Source organism: Trichosurus vulpecula, chromosome 5 (genome assembly GCF_011100635.1).
Source record: "Trichosurus vulpecula isolate mTriVul1 chromosome 5, mTriVul1.pri, whole genome shotgun sequence".
Lineage (NCBI taxonomy): Eukaryota > Metazoa > Chordata > Mammalia > Diprotodontia > Phalangeridae > Trichosurus > Trichosurus vulpecula.
The window spans coordinates 48,986,678-49,013,833 of NC_050577.1; the positions used below are offsets into that span (position 1 = coordinate 48,986,678).

General features: G+C 40.1%; 1 protein-coding gene across 2 annotated transcripts in view; it reads left to right on the forward strand.

Annotated features, from left to right (window-relative positions):
* Positions 1–8,012: 8,012 nt before the first annotated feature.
* LRRD1 (leucine rich repeats and death domain containing 1) overlaps positions 8,013–27,156 on the forward strand; it is a 30,959-nt gene continuing 11,815 nt past the window's right edge. Inside the window, exons 1-5 of one of the 2 annotated variants that reach the window (XM_036758634.1) lie at positions 8,013–8,236; positions 14,638–14,692; positions 15,721–15,884; positions 17,726–19,898; positions 22,643–22,841. In XM_036758634.1, coding sequence (XP_036614529.1) covers positions 17,811–19,898; positions 22,643–22,841 — 2,287 coding nt within the window. In that variant the 5' untranslated portion in view covers positions 8,013–8,236; positions 14,638–14,692; positions 15,721–15,884; positions 17,726–17,810. Of the gene's footprint in view, positions 8,237–14,637; positions 14,693–15,720; positions 15,885–17,725; positions 19,899–22,642; positions 22,842–27,156 lie in introns of those variants that run through there. The other variant, XM_036758635.1, reaches the window with a different exon arrangement.

Consider the following 27,156-nt stretch of genomic DNA (forward strand, 5'->3'; position numbering starts at 1 on the left):
CTTGTAATGTTTGATGGCACTACCATCCTCGAAGTCACACAGGCTTAGAACCTTGAGGTCATCTTTTGATTCCTCACTCTCACCCCACATCCAGTCTGTTGCCAAATCTTGCCATTTTGACCTCTGCAGCATCTTTGAATGTCCCTTCGTCTCTACTCACACGGTTACCTCCCTTGTCGAGGCCCCCCATCACCTATTGCCTGGTCCATTGCAGTAATATCCTAATTGGTCTGTGTCTTGTTTCTTCCCACTCAATCCATCCTCAACTCAGACCACATCAGCCCTGCCAGTCCGTCAATTCCAATGGCTCACTGTTACCTCTAGAAGCAAATAGAAAGTCCTCTGTTGAACCTCTTACAACTTGGATCCTTGCTACCTTTCCGTTCTTACTTTACTCCCCCCCACAAATTCTCTTATCTGACTACATTGGCACATTTTCTGTTTTCTCACAAGGATCTCAATCATCCCCCATTCCCACTCCATGCTTGTTACATTGGCTGTCTTTCAAGCTGAAAATGCTCTCCCTCTTTCTACCTCTTAGTATCTCTGTCTTCTATGCCTCGTCTTCACTCATATTCCACCTTCTGGAAGAGGCCTTTCCTGGTTCCCCATCTACTAATCTTCTCCCTTCTGACATTACCTCCCATGTACTCTGTATGTATCTTGTATGCACCTAGCTATTTGTTTATTGTCTTCCCCCATTAGTGGGACTATTTTTACCTTTTTTAAAAATTCCCCAGAATTTAGTATAGTGTCTGTCATCTAGTAAGCAACTTTACCAATGCTTTTTGATTAGCTGTTTAAGCAAAGTGTATTCCCAGAGTTCCTCTCCCATTACCCACTTCCTAGCAGTCCTATTTAGGCTTGAGTGGGAAGGGAAGGAGGAGCGAAGGGCTTTGTAGTGAGATACCTACTATCTCTAAGGACCTGGGGCAGTGCCATCATGACAAATCTGCCTCTTTTACTTCTTTAACTTGTGACACCTGGAAAAGACTCATCCATGGAGCGCAATGGTATATATGCCACTCTCAGGCTTCACCTAATCCAGATTTTTTTTTTAAAGGACACTCTGTTTTGGAACTAATATGACATTTTTTGTGTTTCATAAAATGTGGTTGGTAGAAAGAAATATGAAAACCTTTCCCTTTCCCCAATGTCCTTTGTAGCCAAGGACAATTTGTAAGAGGAAGCAAAACTAATGTGAATTGGCACATGAAACAATTAAAGGTTTAGCAAATGGCAAATTCACTCAACCTTTTTGCCTCAGTTTCCTCATCCATAAAATGAGCTGGAGAAGGAACTGGCAAACTACTCTGGTATCTCTGCCAAGAAAACCCCAAAAGGGATAACGAAGAGTCAGATACAACTGAAACAACTGAACAACAAAAAGGCAAAGTATCTATTACTGACTAAAAGAATTCAGAGAAAGGAGGGAGGGCTGTGGGAAGTGAAGTTCTTAGAGCAATTCATGAAAAGATAAAAGCTAAACTAAGCTTTGAAGGGTGTGTCAGGACTGGGCTAGGTAGAGAGCAGCAACATTGGCTTGTACAAAAGATGGGGAAGTGAGGATGAGCATGGTGTGTACCCAGGCATTGGCGGGCAGATTGGGTCACAAGGAACACAAAAAAGTAAAGGAAGATGAGCTTAAACAACTTCAGAACTCCAACCCATGCAATCCAGACTCTTGACTGACAATGAAATATATCTCTTCTCAACAGTGGTGTAGACTAGATGTGGAACAAAGCAAGCATACCTTGTCAGTCATGGCCAAGGCCCATCGGATTTGTTTAATGATACTTTTCTGTAAAAGAGAATTCTACTGAAAAGTGACAGCTGAAGTGACACCTTTAAAAATATAGTTGTAATAAATATATGCAAGATAATTGGTTTTAAAACAATAGAACCTCCTAGATATATTGAGTATTTCCTCAGGTTACTACAGAAATAATTGATATATCATCACATCACAACTCTCAGTTACATATGCAAGGCACTGTGCCATGACAAAATCAAAATAGCTGTGACCGCAAGGAGCTCACTTTCTATGGGGAGTAACAACATGAGCCCTCCAAAAACAATCCACAAGTAATTTCCTTTTGGCATTCCACATATGTTGTAACAAACAGCCTCATACTCTAGGCTATTATTAAATTTTGCTTACATTCACCAGGTACACAACAGATATAAACACCAAAGAAAAAACATGAAAAATTAGCTGCAGTTCATCTGAAGAATACAAAAAGGACAAGCTACATATACTCCTTTTGCTTATGTGTTTCCTTCTTGATTGCTTGATTTTAAAATTGGTTTCATGACCCTTGTACACATACTAACTACTATTGCTAGAGGGTGCCTGGTCAAGCAGAAGTATGCCAAGTAATGGGGAAGCCAAGTTTTATTATGTGGATAATTCAAGAGCCTTAAATAATCAGGATCTATCTAAATAAAATCTAGGATTTAATTACGTAGACTAGGCCCTTGCTTTCAGATTTTTGATGCTGGAAGCTTTGTTATTGTTCTTAGTAAAATATCAAAATAATAAGTTTTTTATAAGTTTTATTGGAATAGTAAATAGACAGCAATCAGCTACATTAAATTTTAGAACCACATCTCACTAAGATTTATGGGAAAAGTCTGTGTTTCAGGTTTACGTTATTTGAAGCACAAATAGAGGAAAGAAACAGGAATAGAAGGATATATTGTAACAACCCTCTTTGATAATGATTTAGAAAAAATGCCATTGAATGTTAGACTGTATTTTTAAAGCCATTTCACTGAATTTTCATCCCATTTTCCAAAGGTTAAAAGAAAAATTTGGATTCTCCTTTGGTGGCAACTACGCCAGGCCACTTGTAAATATAGTTTTAATAAAAGCTTAAGGAAACTGGAATTTTAGTACCTCAAAGGTAGAAAGAAGGAAACCTGTACATACACTTAAAAAGGAACAAAAGGATTGAATTTGTCCATAGCTTGATGAGAAAGGTAAGTTCTAAGCCATATCAGAAGTAACGTTTTTAAATTAAAAAAGAATCTGACTTGAAACACTAGTAAATTGAGGTCTCATCTCTTGATTTAGAAACCAGTAATTAGCAAGTTTCTATAAGCATGTAGCACTCTATTTAGAATTGCAAATAAAATAATAATCATGGTTTTTTTCCTAATTGTTAGTTTATTCACAGGTACTATAAAGTACTTTAGATTTTTGGAGGAGGAAAGAAGAAAACCAAAACACAACTTGCACAACAATGTAGACTTTCAGGGACTGGTAGCAGAAGGCAAATAAAGCTGGTGTGTAGTAACCACAAATGCGATAAATCTTTAGGCTTCAGGGAGATTATGACGCAAAACTCCCTGGGAAAATGCAGATGCAATTTGCAAATCTCAGTCCAAGCTTAATAAGTTCACTGGGTAGAATCTCACGTGGGACTTCTTAACTGTAGCAGCATGAAAAAAGCCATTGTCAGTATCAAATTTGATTATGGAATTTGATTATAGAAAGTGAAATGTCTTTGGGGGTGGGGAACCTGGAGCCTCCAGGCTACCTGTGGTCTTCTAGGTCCTTGGGTGCAGCCTTTTGACCAAGTCCAAGGCCTTTTATTAAGGGGATTTGTTCTGTGAAGTTTGGATTCAGTCAAAGGGCCACCCACTTGAGGACCTAGAAGGCCACATGTGGCTTTGAGACCACAGGTTCCCCACCCCTGGTCTACATATGAACATTTTTTGTTTTTCATCAAAGAATTTTAAATAATTTGCATTTTACTAAAAATAACTGAAGATTTTAGAAGTAGCTGCAATACTTTGTTTTTCAATATTTCAGCCTACTCAAGGAATTGTCTTGGTTTCTTTTAAATGTTGGCATTTAATAAAGTTGGCTACAGTTCAACAATATGCACACTGAATATCACTATGAAAATAAAAGTTGCTTGTTTGCTGCTGTTTGTCCTGCGTTCTCGAAGAGGACCATGACATCAGGGAGGTGATACCATAACATGCAAGTGAATTGCATTTAAGTAAGGGAGGACTGTGCAAAGTCACCAGCCTCACTTTCTCCTCCAGAGCCATCTGGGTCCAGTGACCAGATACAGATCAGAACAACTGGAGATGGCCCTGGATGCATCAGGGGACCCGGAGCAGCAAGACTAATCAATACACAACAAAGTTCAGAAGGGGATTATGGAAACCAACAGGACTAGCTGGTTGCAATCCTATTTTTAAAATAATTGTTACCTCATCTGCAAAACGAGAGTAGATTATCTCTGAGGTCCCTTACAGCTCTAAGTATGACACTATGATAAATACAGCCATTTGTATTTGCTTTTTATTATTTTCTTTTGTTCTTGTTCATATATTTGAATACTTGTACTTGCTGGTAGAAGAAATACAAAATGTAATAATTGGGGGAAAATAATATATACTACACTAGTAGTAAAAAGGAAATGGAAGACAACCAGAGAAAGGACTCCAGTAGCTGGCTGGCTGGCTGCAGTCTAATTATGGTGTATGAATGCAATGAAATAACCTTATGCTGTAAGAAATGATGAAGGGGAAGGTTCCGGAAAAACCTGGGAAAATTTTATGAATGGATGCAGAGAACAATTTACACAGTAGTATTTTAAACTTAATCAATTTGGAAACACTTAGGAATTCTGATCAACACAATGGTCAACCACATTTCCATAGGACTCATGATAAAACATGCTATCCCCCTCCAGAAGTTGCTTGTCCTTCGTTTTCAAAGAGGACCAGTGACATCACAGGGTGTGTCTTGAACTTGTTTATGTTGTCTTGAACTTGTATGTGAATTTAAGTGAGGCAGAGTTGCACAAAGTTGCTAGCCTCGCTCTCTTCTAGAGTTATCAAAATCCAGTGGCAAGACAAAAGTCAGGATAACTGGTGATGGCCCAGATTGCAGTGGATGGCCTTGGTGTCTTTGATGTCTGATCAAGCTCTAAGCACTCTGTTGCTCCTGCTTCAGCTGCCTTCATGGCTGTTGGAACAAATTGTTCTCATCCACCCATTTCCCTGGGGGAAATCTTCACATTTTGGGGGTAGACACACCTCTGACTCACTAAAGGGTTTGTAGCTTGTTGGTGACCCTCAATCTGGTTTAGCCTATCTCCCAAAACGTTTTATTAGTGTGTGGCTGCTGCTTATGCTACAGCTTCTTGGAGCCATAGGTGAGAGTTGAGTGCCAGGTGGACCCCAAAGGTGGATGAGCAGCCCTGAAAAGGGCTTGACAAGCCCTCACATAAGACGTGCTAGTTCTCCCTGAACACCCATATACCTACTCACCTCCAAATAGAAAACAGATGGACTCAGAGTGCAGATTTTGGCATGTTTTCTTATGGTTCTTTTTTCTTGTCTCCCACCCCTTTTTAAACATGGCTAAGGTGGGAAATTTGTTTTGTATAATATACACATTTGTAATAAGGTCTATATTTTCCTGCCTTCGCAGTCAGGGGAGGGAGAAAATTTGGAAGTGAAAATAAAATTGAATTAAAGGTTTTAAAAATGTTATTGCCCTGTAAGAAATAAAGAGATGGCTTTAGGGAGACTTGGGAAGACTTGTACGGATTAATACAGACTGAAGAAGAGAGCAAAACCAGAACAATTTATACCATGACATTAATATTGTAAAATCAAACAATTCTGAAGGACTTTAGAACTCAAGTAAATTAAATCAACCATGGTTCCAGAGAATTGACGAAAAATGCTCCCTACCTAATGACAGAGATATGGGCAACTAATATGCAGAATGAGAAACAATTTTGGGTTTTTTTGGCTATGCTTACATGATCTTTCTTTTCTTCCTTCTTTTTTTGTAGTGGGTCGAGAGAGACAAATAAGTGCATGATAATTGGGGGAAAATATTTTAACAAAAGCCTTCAAAAAGACATGTAGGTTGAGTAGATGACATAATTGACTAGTGCTGAGAAGTTTAAAGAGGGGTATTTCATTGTTTTTGTTTTAAGCCATTCTGGATCCTTATGAAGTATACATCAGTACATTCTTTTATGATCACGTTTTGCTGATAAATGTTGATGGCAGATCCTGTCAAATAGAACACAGTAGCAAGAGTACCACATTCTGTGGTGGGCAGGAAGAACAAAGAAGGTATTTGATTAGATCTCTCTGGTTTGTCAACAGTGAAATTTAGTGCAAGAACTAGTATTTCTAGTTAGCATGGAGATAGGGGTGTATCTCTGAAGTTTCTGACCCGATTTCCTTGTAGACAGCGAAGCAATCAATGATCCTATTTCCAGGGCAAGAGTGTGCTTTGTTGCTTTTTTTAAAATGGTATTTTGTTTCTTCCAATTAAATCTAGAGATAGTTTTCAACATTTTTTATAAAATTTTGAGTTCCAAATTTTTTCTCCCTTCCTCCTTCCCTCCCTCCCACATCCCCTCTCTCCAAGAGGCAAGCAATCTGTTATAGGTTATACATGTGCAATCATGTAAACATTTCCACATTACTCAAGTTGTGAAAGAAGAAACAGAACAAAAGGGAAAAGCCATGGGGAAAAAAGTGAAAAGTATGCTTTGATGTCTTTTGGAATTGGCTTGGATCATTGTATTGTTGAGAAGAGCTAAGTCTATCATAGCTGAGCATTGCACAATGTGGCTGTTACTGTGCACAATGTGGCTGTTACTGTGTACAATGTTCTCCTGGTTCTGCTCACTTCACTCAGCATTAGTTCAGCTTTTCCAGGTTGTTCTGAAATCCACCTACTCATCATTTCTTATAGGACTATAGTGTTTCATTACAGTCATACACCACAACTTGTTCAGCCATTCCCCAGTGGATGGGCATCCCCTCAATTCCCAATTCTTTGCCACCACATAAAGAGCTGCTATAAATATTTTTTGTACATGTAGGTCCTTTTTCCTTTTTTTATGGTATCTTCGGCATACAGACCTATTGGTGATATTGCTGGGTCAAAGGGTATGCAGTTTTGATTTTTCTTTTTTTTATTTAATATATTTAGTTTTCAGCATTGATTTTCACAAGAGTTTGAATTACAAATTTTCTCCCCATTTCTACCCTCCGCCCCACTCCAAGATGGCATATATTCTGGTTGCCCTGTTCCCCAGTCAGCCCTCCCTTCTGTCACCCCACTCCCCTCCCATCCCCTTTTCCCTTCCTTTCTTGTAGGGCAAAATAAATTTCTACGCCCCATTGCCTGTGTATCATGTTTTCTAGTTGCATGCAAAAACTTTTTTTTTTAACATAAGGGTATGCAGTTTTATAGCTCTTTGGGCATAGTTCCAAATTGCTCTCCAGAATGGTTGAATCAGTTCACAACCCCACCAACAATTCATTAGTGTCCCAATTTTCCCACATCTCCAACATTTATCATTTGCCTTTTCTGTCGTATTAGCCAATCTGATAGGTGTGAGGTGGTACCTCAGAGCTGTTTTAATTTGCATTTCTCTAATCAGTAGTGGTTTAGAGCATTTTTTTATGTGACTATAGATAGCTTTAATTTCTACATGCCTTTGTTACTCTTGACAAGACTTTGAATATGTGTCTGTGACTGGGTAGAATAGTTTGGGTGCCGGCCCTGGGGACCTCCCCTTCTAGCTAGTATCCTTTGGCGTCTGTGAGTGGCCGTGGATCCGAAGTGGGATACAGTGGGGGTGGGACACTCCACGGAGAGTAGTGACAACAGTGTGTGGAAGCAGCCATTAGAGGAAGAAGAGAATCGAAGGAGTCCATGGGAAGAGTCGGCCTTAGCCTCAGCCACAGGCCGATGAGCCTCCCCGACCCACGGCCTCTGGAATGGTTAGAGAACTCCTCGCCAGCCCCAGCCCCAGCCCCAAAACTGCGGGCTCCCGGATGTCCGACCCGCGCAGGCCCGGCAGATCCAAAGCCGGGGCTCGGCTGCGGGATGATCTGGACCACCCGGCCAGGTGGTCGGGACCCTTATACTACCTACGCCACAGTCATCTCACAAACAGCCCGGGAGGGGCCCCGTCTCCCGGGAGTACCGGGAGCGATGGCTTGGCCGACCTGGCAGAACGTCACTCCCTCTCCTGCAGCCGCCTCGGCTTCCTCGCCCCTCCCCACCCCCCACCGCCTCCCACTGCCCGTGGCCCTCCAACCTGCCTCCCGCTTCGGGTCTCAGGCAGCCGTCTACCCGTCCCCAGAGCGTGCTAGGCCAGCCCTGGACGCCGGGGCAGCGCGCGCCTAGCCAGCTCCACCTGGGCACGCCCAGGGGCCCCAGCAGGCTCTCCAGGTACGTTACGCGCGCTCACTCGCAGCACCAAGGCCTCGCCCGCCCACAACCCGGGGCGCACCCTGCCCGACGCGTTTACCCTTTTTCTTTTTCAAATTAACCTAGCAGAGTGGACAGAACTTATCAGCTCTAGGACTAGAAGTCACCAAGAAAGTGGGGTCCTGCACTGGTAGAGGGAGTTTCCTTATCTGGGAGTTCTCTATCCCAGTGAAAGAACAGGTCCAGCCTTTTTCCTCCGCTCAGCTTCCATTTCCCAAAATACACCTCATCCGATGCATCTTCCCCTGTAACAGAGGAAAATAGGAGCAAATCCTAGCCGAAGAAGCATCATAGTTCAGTGAAAAGAGCACCTGATATAGGGAGTCAGAAGGCCAGAGTTCCAAATAATAACTAGCATTATTATAGCTAACATTTATATAGTGTTCACTGTATGCCAGGCATTGTGCTAAGTAAGCGCTTATCAATTATTATCACCATGGATCCTCGAAACAACCCTGAGAGGTGCTATTATTCTCCCCATTTTACTGACGAGGAAACTGAGGCAAGCAGGGGTTAAGTGACTTGTCCAGGGCAGCTGGCTCTGCCATTTTACCACATGTGGGATCTTGGAAGAGTCATTTCATCTCTAGACCTAACTTTCCTCATTTGTAAAATGAGGGGTCTCTCCTACAACTTCTGAGGTCCCTTTCTGCTCTAAATTTGGGAACCTAGTGTGGCTGCATCTGTCTGGTGTCTGTAACATTCTGCAGATTACATCCCATTCTATACCCTCTAGACTGAATCTAAGAGGATAAGCAACATTCTGCACCCTCAGTCTCTTCCTCCTCTTTAGAAAAAGAGAGAAATGTTTCCTCTTCTCTTTTCCAGGCCTAAGAATCACAGAAATTGAGTGGGAAGAGACCCCAGTGGCCATCTAGTCCAACCCAAACAGGAAGAGAATCCCTGCCCCCATAGAGGTGTGTGGGATGGATTTTACGAATCCAAGAATTAAAAACAGAGGCATCTCAAGGTGAAAGTAGAAAGGAAAATTTATTACGATCCCGCGGGAAAGGGCAACCCGGACACAAAAAGGACTGGGGGTCCTCTCAGTGTCAGAGCGCACTGGACACAGAAAATTGGGGTGTTTATATAGGTCCCTAACCGCAATTCCCCCTCCCAACCTCCTTCCTCTCAGCTTGCAAACGTAAGCTTTGAGGGTACAATCTGGACGTGATAAATCTATCCCAGGGACAATGGCAAGGAACAAACAGTATGGTTATTTTTGACAAGCAGGTGATGGACATAACCTTCCCACTATTCTTATCTCATTCGCCAATCAATCTGAAGTGATAAATCTATCTTAATGACAATAACAATGAACAAATGGTTTGGTTATCTGTGACAGGCAGAAGCCAGTTGTTGGTTACCTCATCTTCACATCTGTGGCAAACTAGCCTTTCCCATCACCCTTACATCTGTGACGGATATCCCCAGCACCCTTACACCTTGTCTCCCATCATTCATACTTGACTGGTCTTGCACGTCTACATTGCACCTGGATTTCCAGCTTTTCATCCATTTTTCTGCTGAGCTGAGGGTCCCTTATCCTGGGGTCAGTACACAGGGGGTGAGCATCCTGTGTCCTATCCTTACTTTCAGAGGATTTTATGGTTGCTGACTTACTCATCTCAATCTTTCTTTCTTTCAGGCCTCTCGCCATTAGGTAAATACAGGGATGCAAGCATCCTGTGTCCTGTTCTTAACCTCGGGGGCCTCACGGTCACTAGCTAAGCTTGTGGAGGGGAAAACATCTAAGTAGAGAAATGGCTTTACAGAAAGGAAAATATCTAAGTAGAGAAATGGGACTCACTATCCTACTTATTTCTATTTATCTAATCTGTTCCTTTTTATGAGAGGTCTTCACTTGTCCCACACAGAGGGCAAGTAGTCTTGGCAAGTTGAATTTAGTACTCTCCATATTCTTCCCCCTTAAAATTACTTTTGACCCCATCTTTGCTGTAATTGTTCAGAAACAACAAAATAAATCATATTTTTCGTTTTCTTTCTCTTCACTCCCCTTTTCAACTGTCATTACAGTCCTAGAATTTTTAGTCATCACTGAGTTTGCAGAGGCCTGCCCCCTTAAGAAATAATACAAGATTTCCTTACTTTTCAAATAGGCAGCTTAATTTTTAAAATGTCACATTTTTTAAAATGTCAGTATTGGCAGAATACAGTCACCATCCCTGGTAGCAGAATCCCTCTAACAGGATTTCATTTCAAACAAGTATCCTGAATTAAGGCAGCTAGGTGTCACAGGGGATAGAGTGCTGGGCCTGGAATCAAGAAGACTAGAGTTCAAATGTGATCTCAGACACTTCCTAGCTGTGTGACCCTGGGCAAGTCACTTAACCCTGCTTGCCTCAGTTTCCTCATCTGTCAGATAAGCTAGAGAAGGAAATGGCAAACCACTCCAGGATCTTTGCCAAGAAAATCCCAAATAGGGTCAGAAAGAGTCAGACGTGACTGAAAACGACTAACCAACCACAACATGTTGATTTAAGAAAATAATGCCTCAATGCTTGGAAGAGGAGCCATATGGGATCTCATCTTATCCATATCTTCTCATCCTGGAGAAGTGTTGTCCAAGTCTTTTGGTAAAATCTCCATAGGAGCTTTCCCCAACCACTGGAGTTCTTTTCCTACTTCCTGGATGCCAGTATAGCTACCAGGTAGGCCCACCTTTTTCATTCAAGGGAGCTGCTTGATAATAGTATCTTTTCTACCACTTCTCTTAGACAGGTCATCTTGGATCATTTGCCTACTTATCTCAACCACTCTCTTTTCATTACCCTTTGGATCACCTGCAATTTTGATTCTTTAATCATTCAGTCAGCAAGCATTACACCAGATACTGTGCTACAATCTGGAAATGCAAACTCAAAGAATGAAATAATCCCTACTCACAAAAAGCTTACATACTAATGGAGGGGTTCATCTGCCATCATGATATTTCATTGTTCAAGGAATGGCCCCTTTAATCAAAACTCAAAAAAGAAATCAAACTGGGAAGGGAAGACCCTCAGGGTTCCTGGCCAAAAGAGAAACAGTTACTATTTGGTATTTACATTCACTGTGCTAGGAGGGCAGGAACTTATTGTCTAATCTATGAGCTCCAGAGCGAATTGGGTTTAAGGCTTAGTTTTTGAGAACTCAATCTAGCCAATAAACCCAAAGTTAAGGAGGCTGCCTTCAGTCATCGAGATGGAGCACAGAGAGGAGGGAGAGGGAGAGGGAGAAGCCGCTCATAGGTTGTCCTTGTTCTTGAAGAGGACCATGGCATCAGGGAAATGATGACATGACTTGCAGTTGACTTTGATTTGAGGGAGGGATGGCTGTGCAAGGTGACCAGCCTCACTTTCTCCTCCAGAGCCATCTGGGTCCAGTGGCCTGATATTGCATGCATCCTGGGCCATCTCCAGTCATCCTGGTGAATATCAGGTCACTGGACCCAGATAGCTCTGCAAGTCATGTTGTCCTTTCCCTGATGTCGTGGTCCTCTTCGAGAATGAAGGACAAATATAGCAATAACACAATTTCATAGCTCACAGCCAAATTTTGGTTTTCACTAATTATCATAAAATATTGATATCCTTTTAAAGTATTCAGCAAGATTACATTGATCCAGCCTTAAGGATTTACATAAATCATGGGTAAATTGCTAAAAATGAAACATTGCTCCTTTTTTATGTCTCTATCTCCTTTTTTTTTTTTTTTTTTTTTTTTTTTTTTACTTTTTCAAGCATTCACATGGTGGTCTGCCTGAGCAGTCTCCTTAAGACATTTCCTTAAGTTACAAAGGCCCCTAAGGAGGAAGTGGGAGGAAAGGTATTGCAAAAGTCTTTTTCCACTCTTGGGACAAAGGAAAAAAACTCCTGTCAGAACCAAACCGCTCTGTCTTCCCCTAGGCAAGTGATGAGCCTCCATCCTTGTCTGATCCTTTGACTCTAGATAGAGAAAGTGGATGGAGATGATGGGAGCAAGTGAAGGTTCCAAAGAGTGATGACAATTGGAACTTCTCTTCCCCTTCTCCCATTCACTTGATGGCTATTCTCTGCAGGGCTCTCCAAAGAACAGGAGCCCCTAGACACTGTCTCACTGCAATTCTCAGATATACCATCGAGTCATTGAAAGTTTCTGATACTTCATGCTTCTAACAGGTGTGCTTTATGCCATTTTAAACATTCATGCTATAAAACCCTCAGGTTTCCAGGCAAAAGAAATGAAAGTGTTTTGGTAATCTCTTATTATGAAAGATGAACTTTGACTGTTTTTATGCATAACGTAACATGTATCTCTACATAGATCTCTCTTACTCTCTCTCCCTCCCTGTAGACTTTTTTTCACTCAAGAACTAGCATAAATAATTTAAAGGCTTCCAATTATAACCTCATATCTATGTATCCTTTTTTTAAAAAAAGGATTCTGAGGTTGTTGTATACTATTAGTTAGTATACTACTGGTTTTCATGTAAGATTACATACTCTAAGTGCTACGGAATTTACCACTATCATCACCTCCTTTTATACTTCCAAAATTTTAATTTCCGAAATGACACCATATGTAAGAAAAAGTGTCTAAATGTGTATCTAGGATTCCATTTTAAAAGATATTGTCTTTATATCTATGATGAAATTACCTACCCAACATGAACAGAGTCTAGTGGACAGGAACAGGACCCATGATTTCACTGGCATAGGAAATTAATTCTAAGGTGAGGAAAGTCCCTCTACAAATGCAGATTCAGACCTTTTCAACTCAGAGCCTTAGAGAGAGCTAGCTAGAACACATGGATAGGTAGTGTCAAATTCAGATAGAAACTGATCCTTGAGGGTCACATATTGACTTAAAAAAACACAAATTAACATTGACTGTGTTGTGTTTTTTTTTATTTTGTTAAACATTTCCCAATGACAATGTCATCTGGTTTGGGCCATGCTGGGGAGTTTTAGCTGCTTATGGCCTGCTGACATCTCTGGTTAAATGATTTCCCTAGGATCACAGAGCTAGCACGTGTCAGACACAAGACTCGGTGAAGTCAGATCCTCCTAACTGTGAAACTGTCTCTCTGTTTTCCTAGGAGTGGTGGTAAATCCACCTTGTTCTGCCCAGATTCTCACTTAGTCAGCCCCTCTTATGACTGACTGTACCTATTTTCCAGACAGTCAGCCGGGGGGCTCTGATTGTGGAACATGGGACTGGATGTGGAATGAGTGCTGGCTCAGTTGGTCACTTCCTGCCTCCATGTGTGACCTCAGGCAGGTCACCCAATATTTCTGGGCCTCAGTTTCCTCATTTGTAAAATGACGGGGTTAATCTAGAAAACCCCTGAAGTCCTTTCCTACTCTTAGTCCATGCTTCAGACTGATACAGAGATTCCGTTATATTTGCCTCTAATCAGCTGAGCAACATAGCCCCAAAACTGTGAATGGAAAGAGAAGGCAGAACTACAAAGTACTAAGACAGAGACTCAGCACGTCTAAAAAAACCAAAGCCCTTCTCTCTAGTCTTTTTAGTCACACAACATAAGGAAATGTAGGTCAAGTCAGTGCTCAATTATACGTGCTATTGCAAGAAAATGTATAGTAAAGCCTTCAGATTTCTGTTCTACTTTCATTAAACACTTTTCCACTTAGGTAGCTATTCTCCATGTCTGATATGCTCACCCTCCTTCCTCTCTGCCTCCTGGCTTTGCTGGTTTCTTTCAAATCCCAGCTGCAAGAAGCCTCTACTGATCCCTGAGCTTGGAGTCAGGCAAACTCATCTGCATGAGTTCAAATCCAGCCTCAGACACTTCCTAACTATGTGACCCTGGGCAAGTCACTTCACCCTGCTTGCCTCAGCTGCCTCATCCGCAGGATAAGCTGGGAAAGGAAATGGCAAACCACTCCAGGATCTTTGACAAGAAAACCCCAAATGGGGCACGAAGAGTCAGACAGGAAATGACTGAAAAACAACCTAATGTTTTTGCCTTATTTCCATATCCCCTGTTTCTATCTCATATAGACAGAGTTGTCTGCGTGTTGTCTCCTTAAATTAGATTGTAAGCGCTTTGAGGGTAGATAGTAGTTTTTCCTTTCATTGTATCTTCAGTGCTTAAGAAAATGCCTGATACAAAGTTAGCATTTAATAATTGTTTGTTGACTTAGATAAATATGTAATCAATGCAGTCTTATTTAGAGGGTGTGGCTGTTAAAATTTCATGTTGACATACTTTTTTTATTGTAAATAGTTTTGAATGTAATATTCAGTTGCTTTACTGTTATGTAAAGTTTAGTATGGTTATAAACTTTTCAAATTATGACACAACACTCTCCTTTTATTCCAGACAATACAACTTAATGCAATAAAATATTTATTAGGTATCCTGCTGCTTGGTGCTGGTGACGCAGAGACAAAAACAAAACAGTCCTGCTGGTGAGTAGCTTACTTTCTCTGGTTGGGAGGCCATGAATTCACAAATGAGCGGTCACATATAAAAGAAATTTCACAAGGGACCAAATGCACATAACTGGGGGAATCAGGAAAGGCTTGGGAGATCCTCGAATAGGAGCGGGGCTTGTTGGGAGCCCAACTCCTCCTTTGGATCTCTTGGACCCTACTCTTCCTGTCTGGGGCCCAAGACTGGGCCAGGACATCATTTTATGTCTGAACTGCGATAGCCTCCCAGGCTAGTCTCCCTATTTACAGCCTCTTTGAAAGCAGCTGCAGTGTCTACCTCTAAACCTTTTTAGTCATGGCTAATTACAAACTTAGCCGGGCTCTCTCTATCCTCCACTGTGCCCTAGCTGGACCTCTATATTGCGTCCTCAAGGTATGTCTTCCCACCACTCTCTTCCATTTCAGTCACTTCATTTCTCATCACTTCCGCTTTTGTATTCTCTAGTCAAAGAGAAAAGTTTAAGTCCCTTTAATGAACTTGACCTTGAACTTACTTTTGTTCCTGGACCCTAATGATCCTTCTAGTATTTCCTAATTGTGCCTCTTTCAAACTAAGGAAAGGAATCAAAGGTCCCTCAAGTTGAAAAAAGCCTTAGAGCCCAATCAGTCTAACTCATACCTGACCAAGGTTCCCCTCTACAACTATCCATAACAAGTGATCATTTAACTTTCCAATGCAAACCTCCAATGAGGAGGAACTCCCTCACCTCCCAAGACAACCCGGTCCTCTTTCAGACATTTATTAAACCCTTCCTATGTGCAGAGAGCACCTTGCTAGGTTCCAGTGGAGATTAAAAATTGAGATAAGACAGACTGCCCTCTCAGCTTCAAGTGTAATAATGAGGGGCGGGGATCCATAGTTATGTCTTCCACACATCAGTGGGCCCATTGTGTCATTGGTCTGGCTGTTTTCCCCAAAGGTGGACTCTGTGTTTCTATAATGGTTCCATGCTTTCTCACCCTGAGCAAATCTCCTTCATATCTTTTCATAATCCTCCACTTAGGATCAAAGCAGCACACAGAATTCGTGTACTTTCAGAGATGGAAGAGACTTCAGTGGTCCTCTGACCCACATCTACCTGAAAAGAGCCCCTGCTACAACACAAATGGTTAGCTGTCCTCCCTGCTTGAAGGCCTCCAGTGAAGGAGCAACCTACTACCTTCTAAGGCAATCTCATTTTACTTTTTTAAAAATCAATTTTATTTTCAGTTCTGAATTCTCTTCCTTCAACCCCCCCATTCTACTTATTGAGAAGTCAAGAAAGACAAAACCCATTACAAGTACAAGGAGTCAAGGAAAACAAATTTCTGCATTAGCCACATCCAAAATGTGTGTGTGTGTGTGTGTGTGTGTTATGTGTGTGTATGTGTATCTGTCTCTATACACACACACACACACACACACAGACACACACACACACACACCATTCTGCCTCTCTTGAGTCTATTATCTTTCTGGAGGTCCTTTCCACTTTTTTAGGTCTAATGGTAAGGAAATCTTTCCTGACACCCAGCCCAAATTTGCCTTTTTTGGACTTTCCCACACAGCACTTAGTTCTGCCCTTTGGAACCAGGCTGAATAAATCAGACTGCTCAGGTTCTCTCCAAGTACCTAAAAATAGGTACAGCTTATTCCTCTATCTGGAGTCCTTCCTCAAGGCATGCCTTTTAATACTTTGAAGATACTAGTGCCATGCCAGGGCCATTGGTTGTCCATCTGCTGTCCCATACTCTTGCTACATGACCAGCATAGCCTTTTTTTTGATCATACATGTCCTTGAATAACACACACAGAATTAACAATAAGATATTAGATTATAAGCTCCTTGAGAGCAGGGACTGTCTTTGTTTTTCTTTATATTTGTATTCCCAGTGCTTAGGACAGTGCCTAGCACATTGTAGTTACTTAATGATTATTTACTATTGACTAAGACAAGAAAATAAATGATAATTAGGTAATAGAGGCATAAAGTACTATGAGTGGCCCAAAGAAGGGGGAAGGGTCAGAGATAGTAATATTTTAAAAATATGGCAATGTTCAGCTTATTATACAATTGTAGGCTAACATAATGATCATAGCTATGCTCCATTCCACATTGAAGATCGAAATCCATCCATGCTTGCTGGTCCTGTGGGGCTCTTACCCACACAGTCCTCCTTTGAACTTGCCACAAGGGATCATGGCAGGCTTTTGCCACTTTCTGCAGACATCAAAAGGGCACTAGTGGAGCCTTCTGACTATCTACCAGTCATCCCTCATTTGTACCACATGCCCAGCATGGATCAAACCTATGATTTCATTGACCTTGAGAGCTCTCCAAATACAAGGAGCTTCCTGTACCAATGCAGATTAGCACCTACTTTGCAATTTTTCATCTTGGAGAGTTGTCTGAAGTCACTGAGAAATTAAGTGACTTGCCCAGGGTCATATAACCAGTATATGTTGGAAGTAGGTCTTGAGCCTGTCTTCCTGATACCAAGGTCAGTTCTTTATCTACTATGCCATACTGCCTCTGTTCCAACTCTGCCTCTCCCTGTCTTCCCATTCTGCCTTAATCATAAATATGCACATATGCATAGGTATAAATATGGGATTATATGTGTATATAATTACAGAATTATAGGGTTCTGAGTTAGAAGGGCTTTTAGATAGCAAAGGATCTTCCCTGTACTTGAAGTCAGAGTTAGCTTATAATTATAAATGGAATAGATTAACTCAATCATAGGTATGTGGGAAACATAGACTATAAAATACCACTTTTTTGAGGTTAGATTTAACCTCCTTCAAGGTATTCATCCAAGATTCCACTGAAGGTTATTCTCTGAATTCATCAAAGAATGAATCTCTCTGATATAGAGTCAACTTGAAAAAATAAACTTTGTCCATATTCTTGACATATTCACTGTGTATCCCCTCTTGTCATATAATATCAACCCTTTTAACTTATACTTTCAGAAGAGATAGGTAAAAATGATCATTAAAACCAAGTTACCATCTTACATTGGCAGAAAACTCCCACCAGTAGTGTGTTTGAAGAAAGGATGCTGCTGAAGAAGTGAAAGAAATCCCAGGAACCAGGATTTTTTTAAAAAAATGTCCAATTCAGAACTATCTGAAAACCAAGAAAATCCAGTAACAGCACGTTTATCTCCTGAAAAAGAAAAGGATAAAAGTGTTACTGACTTAGAAGGAAAAAACCTTGAGGAAAATCCTGAAGATGATGCTGACAAAAAGACCCCACCACAGCTAGAAAGCCATTCTGGTATTACAGTGACTCCTAAAACTTCTGATCTAAATGAAAAAGATGTTCTTAGAGGATCTCAAGGAGATGTTGACAACAAAGACATTGACAACAAAGACATTGACAGCAAAGATATTGTCAACAAAGACACTGACAACAAAGATATTGACAAAGACACTGACAACAAAGACATTGACAACAAAGACACTGACAATACACAGGCAGCAACAGTTGAGGAATTACCAATTGATAAGCCAGAGGAAGTGATTACTTCCCTACCGGATGAAGAAGCAAGGTATGTTATGGGTGATGATTATAGTGAGGAGGAAGAAGGAGAAAAAGAAGAGGAGGAGGAGGGTGAGGAGGAAGAGAAAACAATAATAGAGGTTAGTCCACAAACTTCTGAAGACTATAATAAAAAAGGCTTAGTGTTTGAGAGCTACATGGAAGATGAAAACTTCAGAGTTAAGCTGAATTCCAAGAATTTGCATAAATTTCCTAAAGGCCTTTTTAAAACTCAGGATGTAAAATATCTCTATTTAGAGAAAAACAAAATAAAAACTTTTCGAGTCGAGCCAAACATGGCAGGTCTTGAAGTATTGTCCATGAAAGAAAATGAATTAATGGCACTACCACCAGAAATTAAGTTGCTCTGTAATCTAAGTGTGTTAAATGTCAGCCACAACCACATAGCCTCCCTCCCAGCAGAAATATCACAGCTTGTCGGGCTAAGGCAACTTTTCTTGGATAATAATAATTTTTTGGAATTTCCTACAATGCTAGGAGGTCTTGAAAAGTTGGAATTTTTAAGCTTGTCTGGAAATAGCCTAAAAGTTCTACCAGAAATGATGGCCAATATGAAAAATTTAAAAGTCCTTAATCTCAGCTCAAATCAGTTTTCAATATTTCCCAACATCCTTTGCTACCTTCTAAAGTTAAATAAGCTAAGTGTTTCAAAAAATCTCATAAGCAGTTTGCCAAAAGAAATCAGACAGCTAAAGAATTTGGAAGAACTTTTCCTGGACCACAATAAACTGACATTTTTACCTGTGCAAATCTTTAGGTTGCTGAAACTAAAAAGGCTCCATCTGGTTGATAATAAACTGGAATCTATTTCCCACAACATTGAGAACTTCAAAGAACTCAAGGTTCTCCAACTTGACAAAAATTTATTGAAACAGCTAAGTACAGAAATTTACTCCTGTGCTAAGCTAGAATATCTTAGCCTTAGTGACAATGACTTAGAAGTAATTCCCAGTAACATTCACAGACTCAAAAACCTGAGAGCACTCTACATCAATCGAAATAAAATGGTGGTTTTAAATGAAGGCATCTCCCATCTGAAATATCTCAAGGTGTTAGAATTTTCTGGAAATTCAATCGAAGACATTCCGATTGAAATCAAAAATTGCCATCAGATAAGGAAAGTGGACTTGAGCTTTAATAAACTATATGATTTCCCAGTAGGCCTTTGTGCTTTGCACTTTCTTGAGCATTTGAACCTTAATGGAAATAGGCTTTCAGAAATACCTGTTGACCTCTCATTTAGTAGACAACTAATTCATTTAGAATTAAAGCAAAACAATTTATCCTCCTTTTCTGACTACATATGTAGACTTATAAACCTCAATTACTTAAATCTTAGTAAGAACAAAATATCTCAAATTCCACCATCTATCTCCAATATGATTTCTCTCCGGGTACTTATTTTAAGTGGCAATATATTTGAAAATTTCCCTAAAGAACTATGCACTTTAGACAACCTACAGACACTTGATCTTTCTGAAAACCAAATACAGTATGTCCCTTCTGAAATCAGTAATCTACAGGTGATCCAAAACTTGGACTTATCAAGCAACAGATTGGGATGTTTTCCAATTGAATTGTGTCAGCTCTCTACCCTGAAGGAGTTGAAGCTATGCCAAAAGAATGGGTGGAAGGTAAGAGAAGAATAATTTTTTTCCCCTCCTCGAGAAAAGTATTTGAGCTTGTATTTTCAGCAGTGAGCTTTAAAGCATTTAACTTCTTAAACTAAACCCACTTGCTGCTCCATTTAAGTAAAGGTTACAGATACAGTTTTTAATAAGGGAGATAAAGAGGAAAAAACTAGCTTAACTGACAGCTGGTGCCAGTAGCTAAAGCATCTTATCCCTCATGGTTCCTTTTTTCATCAACACTAAAAGGTCATTTGTGGAAATCCTCTCTAAAATCATAGAACCATAGAAGCTCCAAGTAGGAAGAGACTTCAGAAGACCCAGAGTGCAGCCCATAGCACAGCTGCCTTGTACAGCTTCCTTGCCAAAGATCCTTTGCTCGAATACCTCCCAGGACAGGGCCCTCATTCACAAAGTCTTGAGGCATTTCTTTCCATTTTTCTATAATTCTGGTTGTTGGAGAGTTGCCAAAAATAGATTGAGCTGAAACTTGTAAATGTCTGTTCTCATACCCAAGGACCACATTCCTTATTGGGCTGCAATATCACACGATGCGCACGTTGAACTTGCTGTCTATTAGATCCCTAATTCTTTTTCACTTCAGCCATTTTCTTGCCCAATCTCCCCAGTCCTGTGTATGCAGCAATAGATGTATTTTAATGCGAGAGCAGGACTATTGCTGTTCTTCTTTCATCTCGTTCTCTTCAGTCCACCATTCCAGTCTGGGATCCTAATTCTGTCTTCTAATATTTTGCCTGTCCCTCTCAGCTATGTGTTTTTATAGAAAACTTGATATGCCTACCAATTCTGCCTTCTTTCAAATCATCAATAAGAACAGAACTGGGCCAAAAACAGAGCCATGTTGCACCCAACTGAAGAGTTGTCTTCAGGTTGGTGTTGATTCATTATTTAATATTGCCCAAATATTAAATAATGTTAAATATTAATAATAGAAACAATAATAATATTAAATAAACAACACTCCATATTTTCTCCATTTTGTTGCCTTCCTTTTGATACATTACATTTTGTTGGGTAAAGAATTTTTTTTCACATTTGAATACATCCAACTTAAGTCTGATTAGATCTATTGCTTTTGATTTAAGTCAAGAGCTCTCTCATCCAAAATTAACCAGTTCTGAATCTACCTGTGTTATCATTCAGTATTCATCTTTTCATCTTGTCCTCAAAGATATTATAAAGTGACTGTCAAATGCCTTGATAAAATCCAGATTCTTTCATCTATAAAATGAGAAGGATATTAATAGCTGCCATTCCTACCACACAGGATTGTTGTCACAAGATTCAAATACAACAGGGTAGGTCAAGTGATTTATAAACTTTAAAGGGGTTTAAAAAAATCTGCTAGCTATAATCATCATCATCATCATCATCATCTTTTTCTTCTCAGTATTCCCGAGAACTATAACAGTTTAGTGACTCTATTAAAAAAAAGAGGTTGGTGTGGCGTGACTTATTCTTAATGAACCCATGCTGGCTTTTAGTGATCACCTCCTTCCTTAAAACCATCCTCTTAACAATTCATTCTAATAATGTTTACTGATATTCATTTAGTGCTTTAAGCTTATACATTTTCTCATCAGAGCCTCACATATTGTGATGTAGCTGTTATACTTTTATTAACCCCATTTTCTAGATGAAGAAACTGAGGCTTAGAGAAATTAAGTGCCAGAACACAACTAATAAATGTGCATATGTTACAGGTAAGGGGAGAAGGGTTCATTTAAATTCTGATCTCTTTTGACTCCAGGTTTACGCATACAACACCATGCCACACTGGCCCGTAAGAATTTGCATGAAACTGTTCTCAAGTTCATTGACTTATAGGTTGAAATATTTAGCTTCCTTCCCCTTTATGAAAACATATAGTTTCCTAGAAAAATAAAAATGCACCTACTTCTCTATATCCTCACCAATATAGTTTTTAAACAATTTTATTTTGTGGTTGCTAGGTAGCATAATGATATCTTAATATTTCTTTAATTTGTATTTTTCACTGCTTGGCTGAGGACATATATTTTTTGTAGACACATAAAAACTAACTGTTTAGACCACTTATCCAGTGTAAAGAAAATCACTAGTCTTGTTTTTTATATCATTTTCTAGCGTATTTTGTTTTACAGCTTTTATCAGTTATATTTGTCACATATACAGAGTGTTCTAAAACCTTTGCTGTAGTTTCAAGTTATTAAAGCTTTCAGGTCACCCCATGTTTTCTCCACTTTGTTGTTTTCCTTTAGATATTTAGTACATTACATTTTGTTGGGGAAAGCATTTATTTTTTGTTTACACATTTGCATATATTCATCTTGTGTTTGATTAAATCCATCACTTTTGATTTAATAGTCGAGAACTCCTCCATCCAAAAACTAGTGTATGTGTTGTAATGTATTCTGTTTTTGTTTCTATATGCTGTATGTTGTATACATTAGTTCTTTGGATCATCTGGAAATTATTGCAGATTTTATGTGGGCTGAGGTATAGATCGAAGTTAACCATTTTCCATATAGATATCCAAATATCTTAACATCCGTTGTACATTTCCTTTCCCCTTTCCCTACTGTCCTTTTACCTCTACTTATAATAGATTGACTCAGAACTGTCTGCCCTCCATAACTGTTCCTGAAAACAATCTCCCTTGCCACTCCCCTACCATTTTGGGAACAAAAAAATAATGATAGCATGAATGACTTTTTAAGGTATAACTTCTTATTGAACTTTTGTTACAGTTAACCCAAGTTCCAGATGAATTGTCTAATTTGACTCAGCTTGAAAGCCTTGATATTTCACATAACTCTATAAAAGAACTTCCAAAGAACATAGGAGAATTAAAAAGTTTGGTCACTCTCAACGCCAATAACAACTTGATAAATGTTCTTCCACTGTCTTTTGAATCTTTAAACAAGCTCCAGCATCTGGACATGAGTGGTGAGTACTAAGTCTTTCTGTCCTTAGGGGAGTGAAAAAGAAGCTTAAGGGTGGTAGGCATGTTCTTCTTTTGGAAACATCTGCCAGGGTTGCAGAGTAAGTAGACAAGGACAGGGGCATTTGAAGAAAGAGAAATGCAAAAGTCAAATTGGATGGGCGCCAATACTGTATTGGAGGATATATTAGGATGGAAAGAGCTTTCGGTTTTGAGTCGGAGGATCAGGGTTGCAAGTCCGGTTCTGCTCCTTAACTGCCTGTGTGACCTCAAGCAGGCCACACTTTATCGTTCTAGATCTCAGTTTTCTCAGATGTAAAATGAAGAGATTGTACTAGATAACTGCTAAAGTCTCTTCAGGCTCTTAAATTCTTAAGAAAAATGTGAAATCAATGGACATGTGCTTAAGGGACACAAAGAAAGAATATGACTTCATTCCTGGACTGCAAATATATGTGCCTCAGCTGGAGAAGCTGAATGCATGTACGCAGGTGTGTATGTGTGTATGTATGCACATGTTTTTATACATATATGGAGGTTGTTATTTTGTATGTGGAGCTGGAGAAACTGGATGTGTATACACATACAGGCACACTTCAGAGATATTGTGGGTTTGGTTCCAAAGCACCACAATAAAGCAAATATCATAATAAAGCAAGTCACATGAATTTTTTGGTTTCCCCGTCCATATAAAAGTTATGTTTACACTATACTGTAGCCTAGTAAGTGTGCAGTAATATTATGTTTAAAAAATTTACATACCTTAATGAAAAAATACTTTATTGACGAAAATGCTAATTGTTATCTGGGCTGTCAGTGAGAGTCTTAATCTTTTTGCTGGTGGAAGAGGTTCTTGCCTCAGTGTTGATAGCTGCTCAGTGATCAGGGTGGTGGTTCCTGAAGGTTTGGGCGGCTGTGGCAATTTCTTAAAATAAGACAACAATGAAGTTAGCCACCTGGATTGACTGTTCTGTTCACCTGAACGCTTACAGTCCATTGTAGGGTTATTAATTGGCCTAATTTCAATATTGTTGTATCTCAGGGAATGGGGAGGCCAGAAGAGGGGGAGAGAGATGGGGTATGGCTGGTGGAGCAGTCAGAACACACCTGACATTTATTGATTAATTTTGCTGTCTTATATAGGTACAGTTTGTGGCTCCCCAAAACAATTACAACAGTAATATCAAAGATCACTGATCACAGATCACCATAGCAGATATAATAATAATGAAAAAGTTTGAAATATTGCAAGAATTACCAAAATATGACACAGAGATATTATGTGAGCACATGCTGGTGGGAGAATGGTGCCCATAGACTTGCTCCACACAGGGTTGCCACAAACCTTCAATTTGTAAAAAAAAATCACAGTATCTAGGAAGTGCAGTAAAGCAAATTAAACAAAGTATATTTTTTGTCAACAGACAGTCACAATGTCACATGGGAAAACCAGGTTTATTACAAGACAAATGAACATGCACGTGGAACCCAAAGGGTTCACATTCCCTATGGAAGTTTGCATATTTATGACAATACAACAAAAGGAGGAGAAGAAAACAGGAAGGGAAGTAGCATGGGAGGAGAAAGGTGCAGTAACCTCTCCCGAAAAGGAGGCGCAAGGCAATGGCAAAAGTCACACTCTTTTCTCTTGGGAACTGCCAGAGGAGACTATGAAGATAGGAGAGTCCACTTTTCTCCCAGCTTGGCACAGACTTGCTGCTGCTGTCTTGCCTCCCAAGAGCACCCAGGGAATCCAGTTTGGGGTGCAAACAACAAATTATGTCAGCTGGGGTTGGGGCTTCATCCTTAACACATTCAGGACCTCCTGCATGCCCTGAGTCTAGTGTTTCTGAAAAATATGACAAGTTCAGGGGACCCCTTAACAGCCTTAACCTTGTACATATGTGTGCATATATACACTTGTAGATGTACACTGTATGTACACTGTAGGTGTTACGCTGTATAGATGTTGATATGTATGTTTACATAGATTGTATCTCTGTGTTTATTCCACACACACATATACACTCACACACACACAGATAATGTTCATTTCCCTTTTTGCCCTCTCTTGCAACTCCCAAGATCTAAACGTTTCCCCTTTGACTCACAGCGGTTCTGTTTTTCATCCCCTATGTACCTGTTCCATTTCACACTCATCCAAGTATCCATTTGAAAAAAGAATAAGCAGGAAACACTTAAAAGATGTAGCAAATGGAAATGTACATAAGCTATTAATGAACACCGTATCAGAAAAAAGTGTTAGACATAAAAATGTTTTTAAAAAGAAAAGTTTTACAACATAGCAGAGATTCAACAAAATGATTCTCACTGAGTGATGTCACATCTGGGAATGTTCTTTGCATCCATTCATTAATAACATATCTTGTATTCAGTTCATTGTTTGCACATATGTGGTGTCCTTCCAATAGAATGTAAGGTCCTTGAGTGATGAGACTATGGCAGCTTTGTTGTATATCCTTAATCTGTAGCACAGTGTTTGGCACATGAATCAATCAACCAGCATTTATTAAGCACCTACTATGTGCCAGGCACAGTACTAGGGATACAAGTACGAAGAATGAAACAATCCCTATTTATATGGCGCTTACACTCTAATGGGAGAGAAGAGGAAGACATATATAAGTACATACAACACAGATAAGAGATAAATAAATAGAAATAAATTCAAAATAGTTAAATAGCAGTTAAGTTGGGAGAGAAGGCACTAGCAGTTAGAGGCTCAGAGAGAGATTTGTTTGAGCTGCCTCTTACAGGAACAGGGACATGCGAGGTGGAGAGGTAAGGCAGGAGTACATTTTAGACATGTGGGACAAAGAGGGTAAAATGATGGAGAATGGGAGATGGAGGGTTGTGTGCGGAACAGAGATAAGGCCATTTTGGCTGTAACAAAGAATTTGGGAGGGGGATTAACATCCCAAGAGGCTGAAAAGATAGGTTGAGGCCAGGTTGCAAAAGGCTTTAATGGGTAAACAAAGCAGTTTATATTTGGTCTATTTCAGAGGCAATAGGAAGCCAGTGGAGTCTGTTGAGTAGGAGAGTCATAATCTGTGCTCAAGGAAAATCATTTTGGCAGCAATGTGAATGAAGGACTCCAGTAGGCAGACACCTGAGGCAGGGAGACCAGTTAGGAAGTAGTTACAATAATCTAGATGAGAACTGATGGAGACCTGAACTAAGGGGTAGTTGTGTGAGTAGAGGGAAGGGCTGGGTGCAAGACATATGGAGGAAGAAACAGAAAGATTTGGTAATGTGGGGTGAGATGAGAGTGAGAGATTGAGCACAGTGTCTCACATATAGTAAGTGCTTAGTAAATGCTTGTTGACTTGCTTGTTGTTGACATGTCAAACTGAGAGTGATTTCCAATGAGGGATGAAATCCAAAGCCATATTGTAAAGGGCTAAGGAGTCAATGAGACGAGAATGAGAGTAAGTGGAAGCTCTGGGGGAAGGCAACTTTTCCCCCAGGAGTTTAGTTGAAGAAGTGAGCAGACATTAGCTCTAAGAGATAGTGGAGTCAATTTAAAGTTTTTTAAGAATAGGAGAGAATTTGGTGTGCTTGAAGTCAGTAAGGAAGGCACAAGTAGAAAGGGAGATGTAGAAGATGTGAGAGAGAGGGGATGATTGAGGATGTATATAGTCCACTGGAAAAGATAAGAGGGGGTGGGATCACATGTACATATAGAAGGATGGCCTTGGCAAGAAGAGCCACCTGTTTGTCAGACGCTGGGGGAAAGGAGGAGAAGAGTGGGAGATATGGTCAGGGGATTTTGAGATGAAGAGAATAGGAGAGAGAAGAGGGAGCTCATGTCAGCTGGCCTCAATATCCTTAGTAAAGAAGCAAGATCCTCACCTAGGAGAAGGGGGAAGGGAGAGGTATGGAAGGCTTGAGGAGAGAGGAGATTTGGAATAACTTCTGTTGGGAGTAAGATAAAGAATCAATTCAAAAGGAATAAAAACACTGTCCCACAGTGAGAGCCTAGTTGAGCTTGGATGAGATGATCAATCAGTCAATCAATTAACAGTCTCTGCCCTCAAGAAGCTTACAATCTAATGGAGGGAGACAACATGAAAACATATATACAAAGCAAGTTGTGTACATGATAAATGAGAAATAATTAACAGAGGAAAGGCATTGGAATTAAGAGGGATTGGGGAAGACTTTCTGTAGAAGGTGGGATTGTAATTGGGGCTTAGAGGAAGTCAGGCAGATCAGTAGTTGGAGCAGAAGAGGGAGAATGTTCTTGATGTGTGGGACAGAGAGAATGCCTGAAGCTGAGAGATGGAGTGTCTTGAGTGT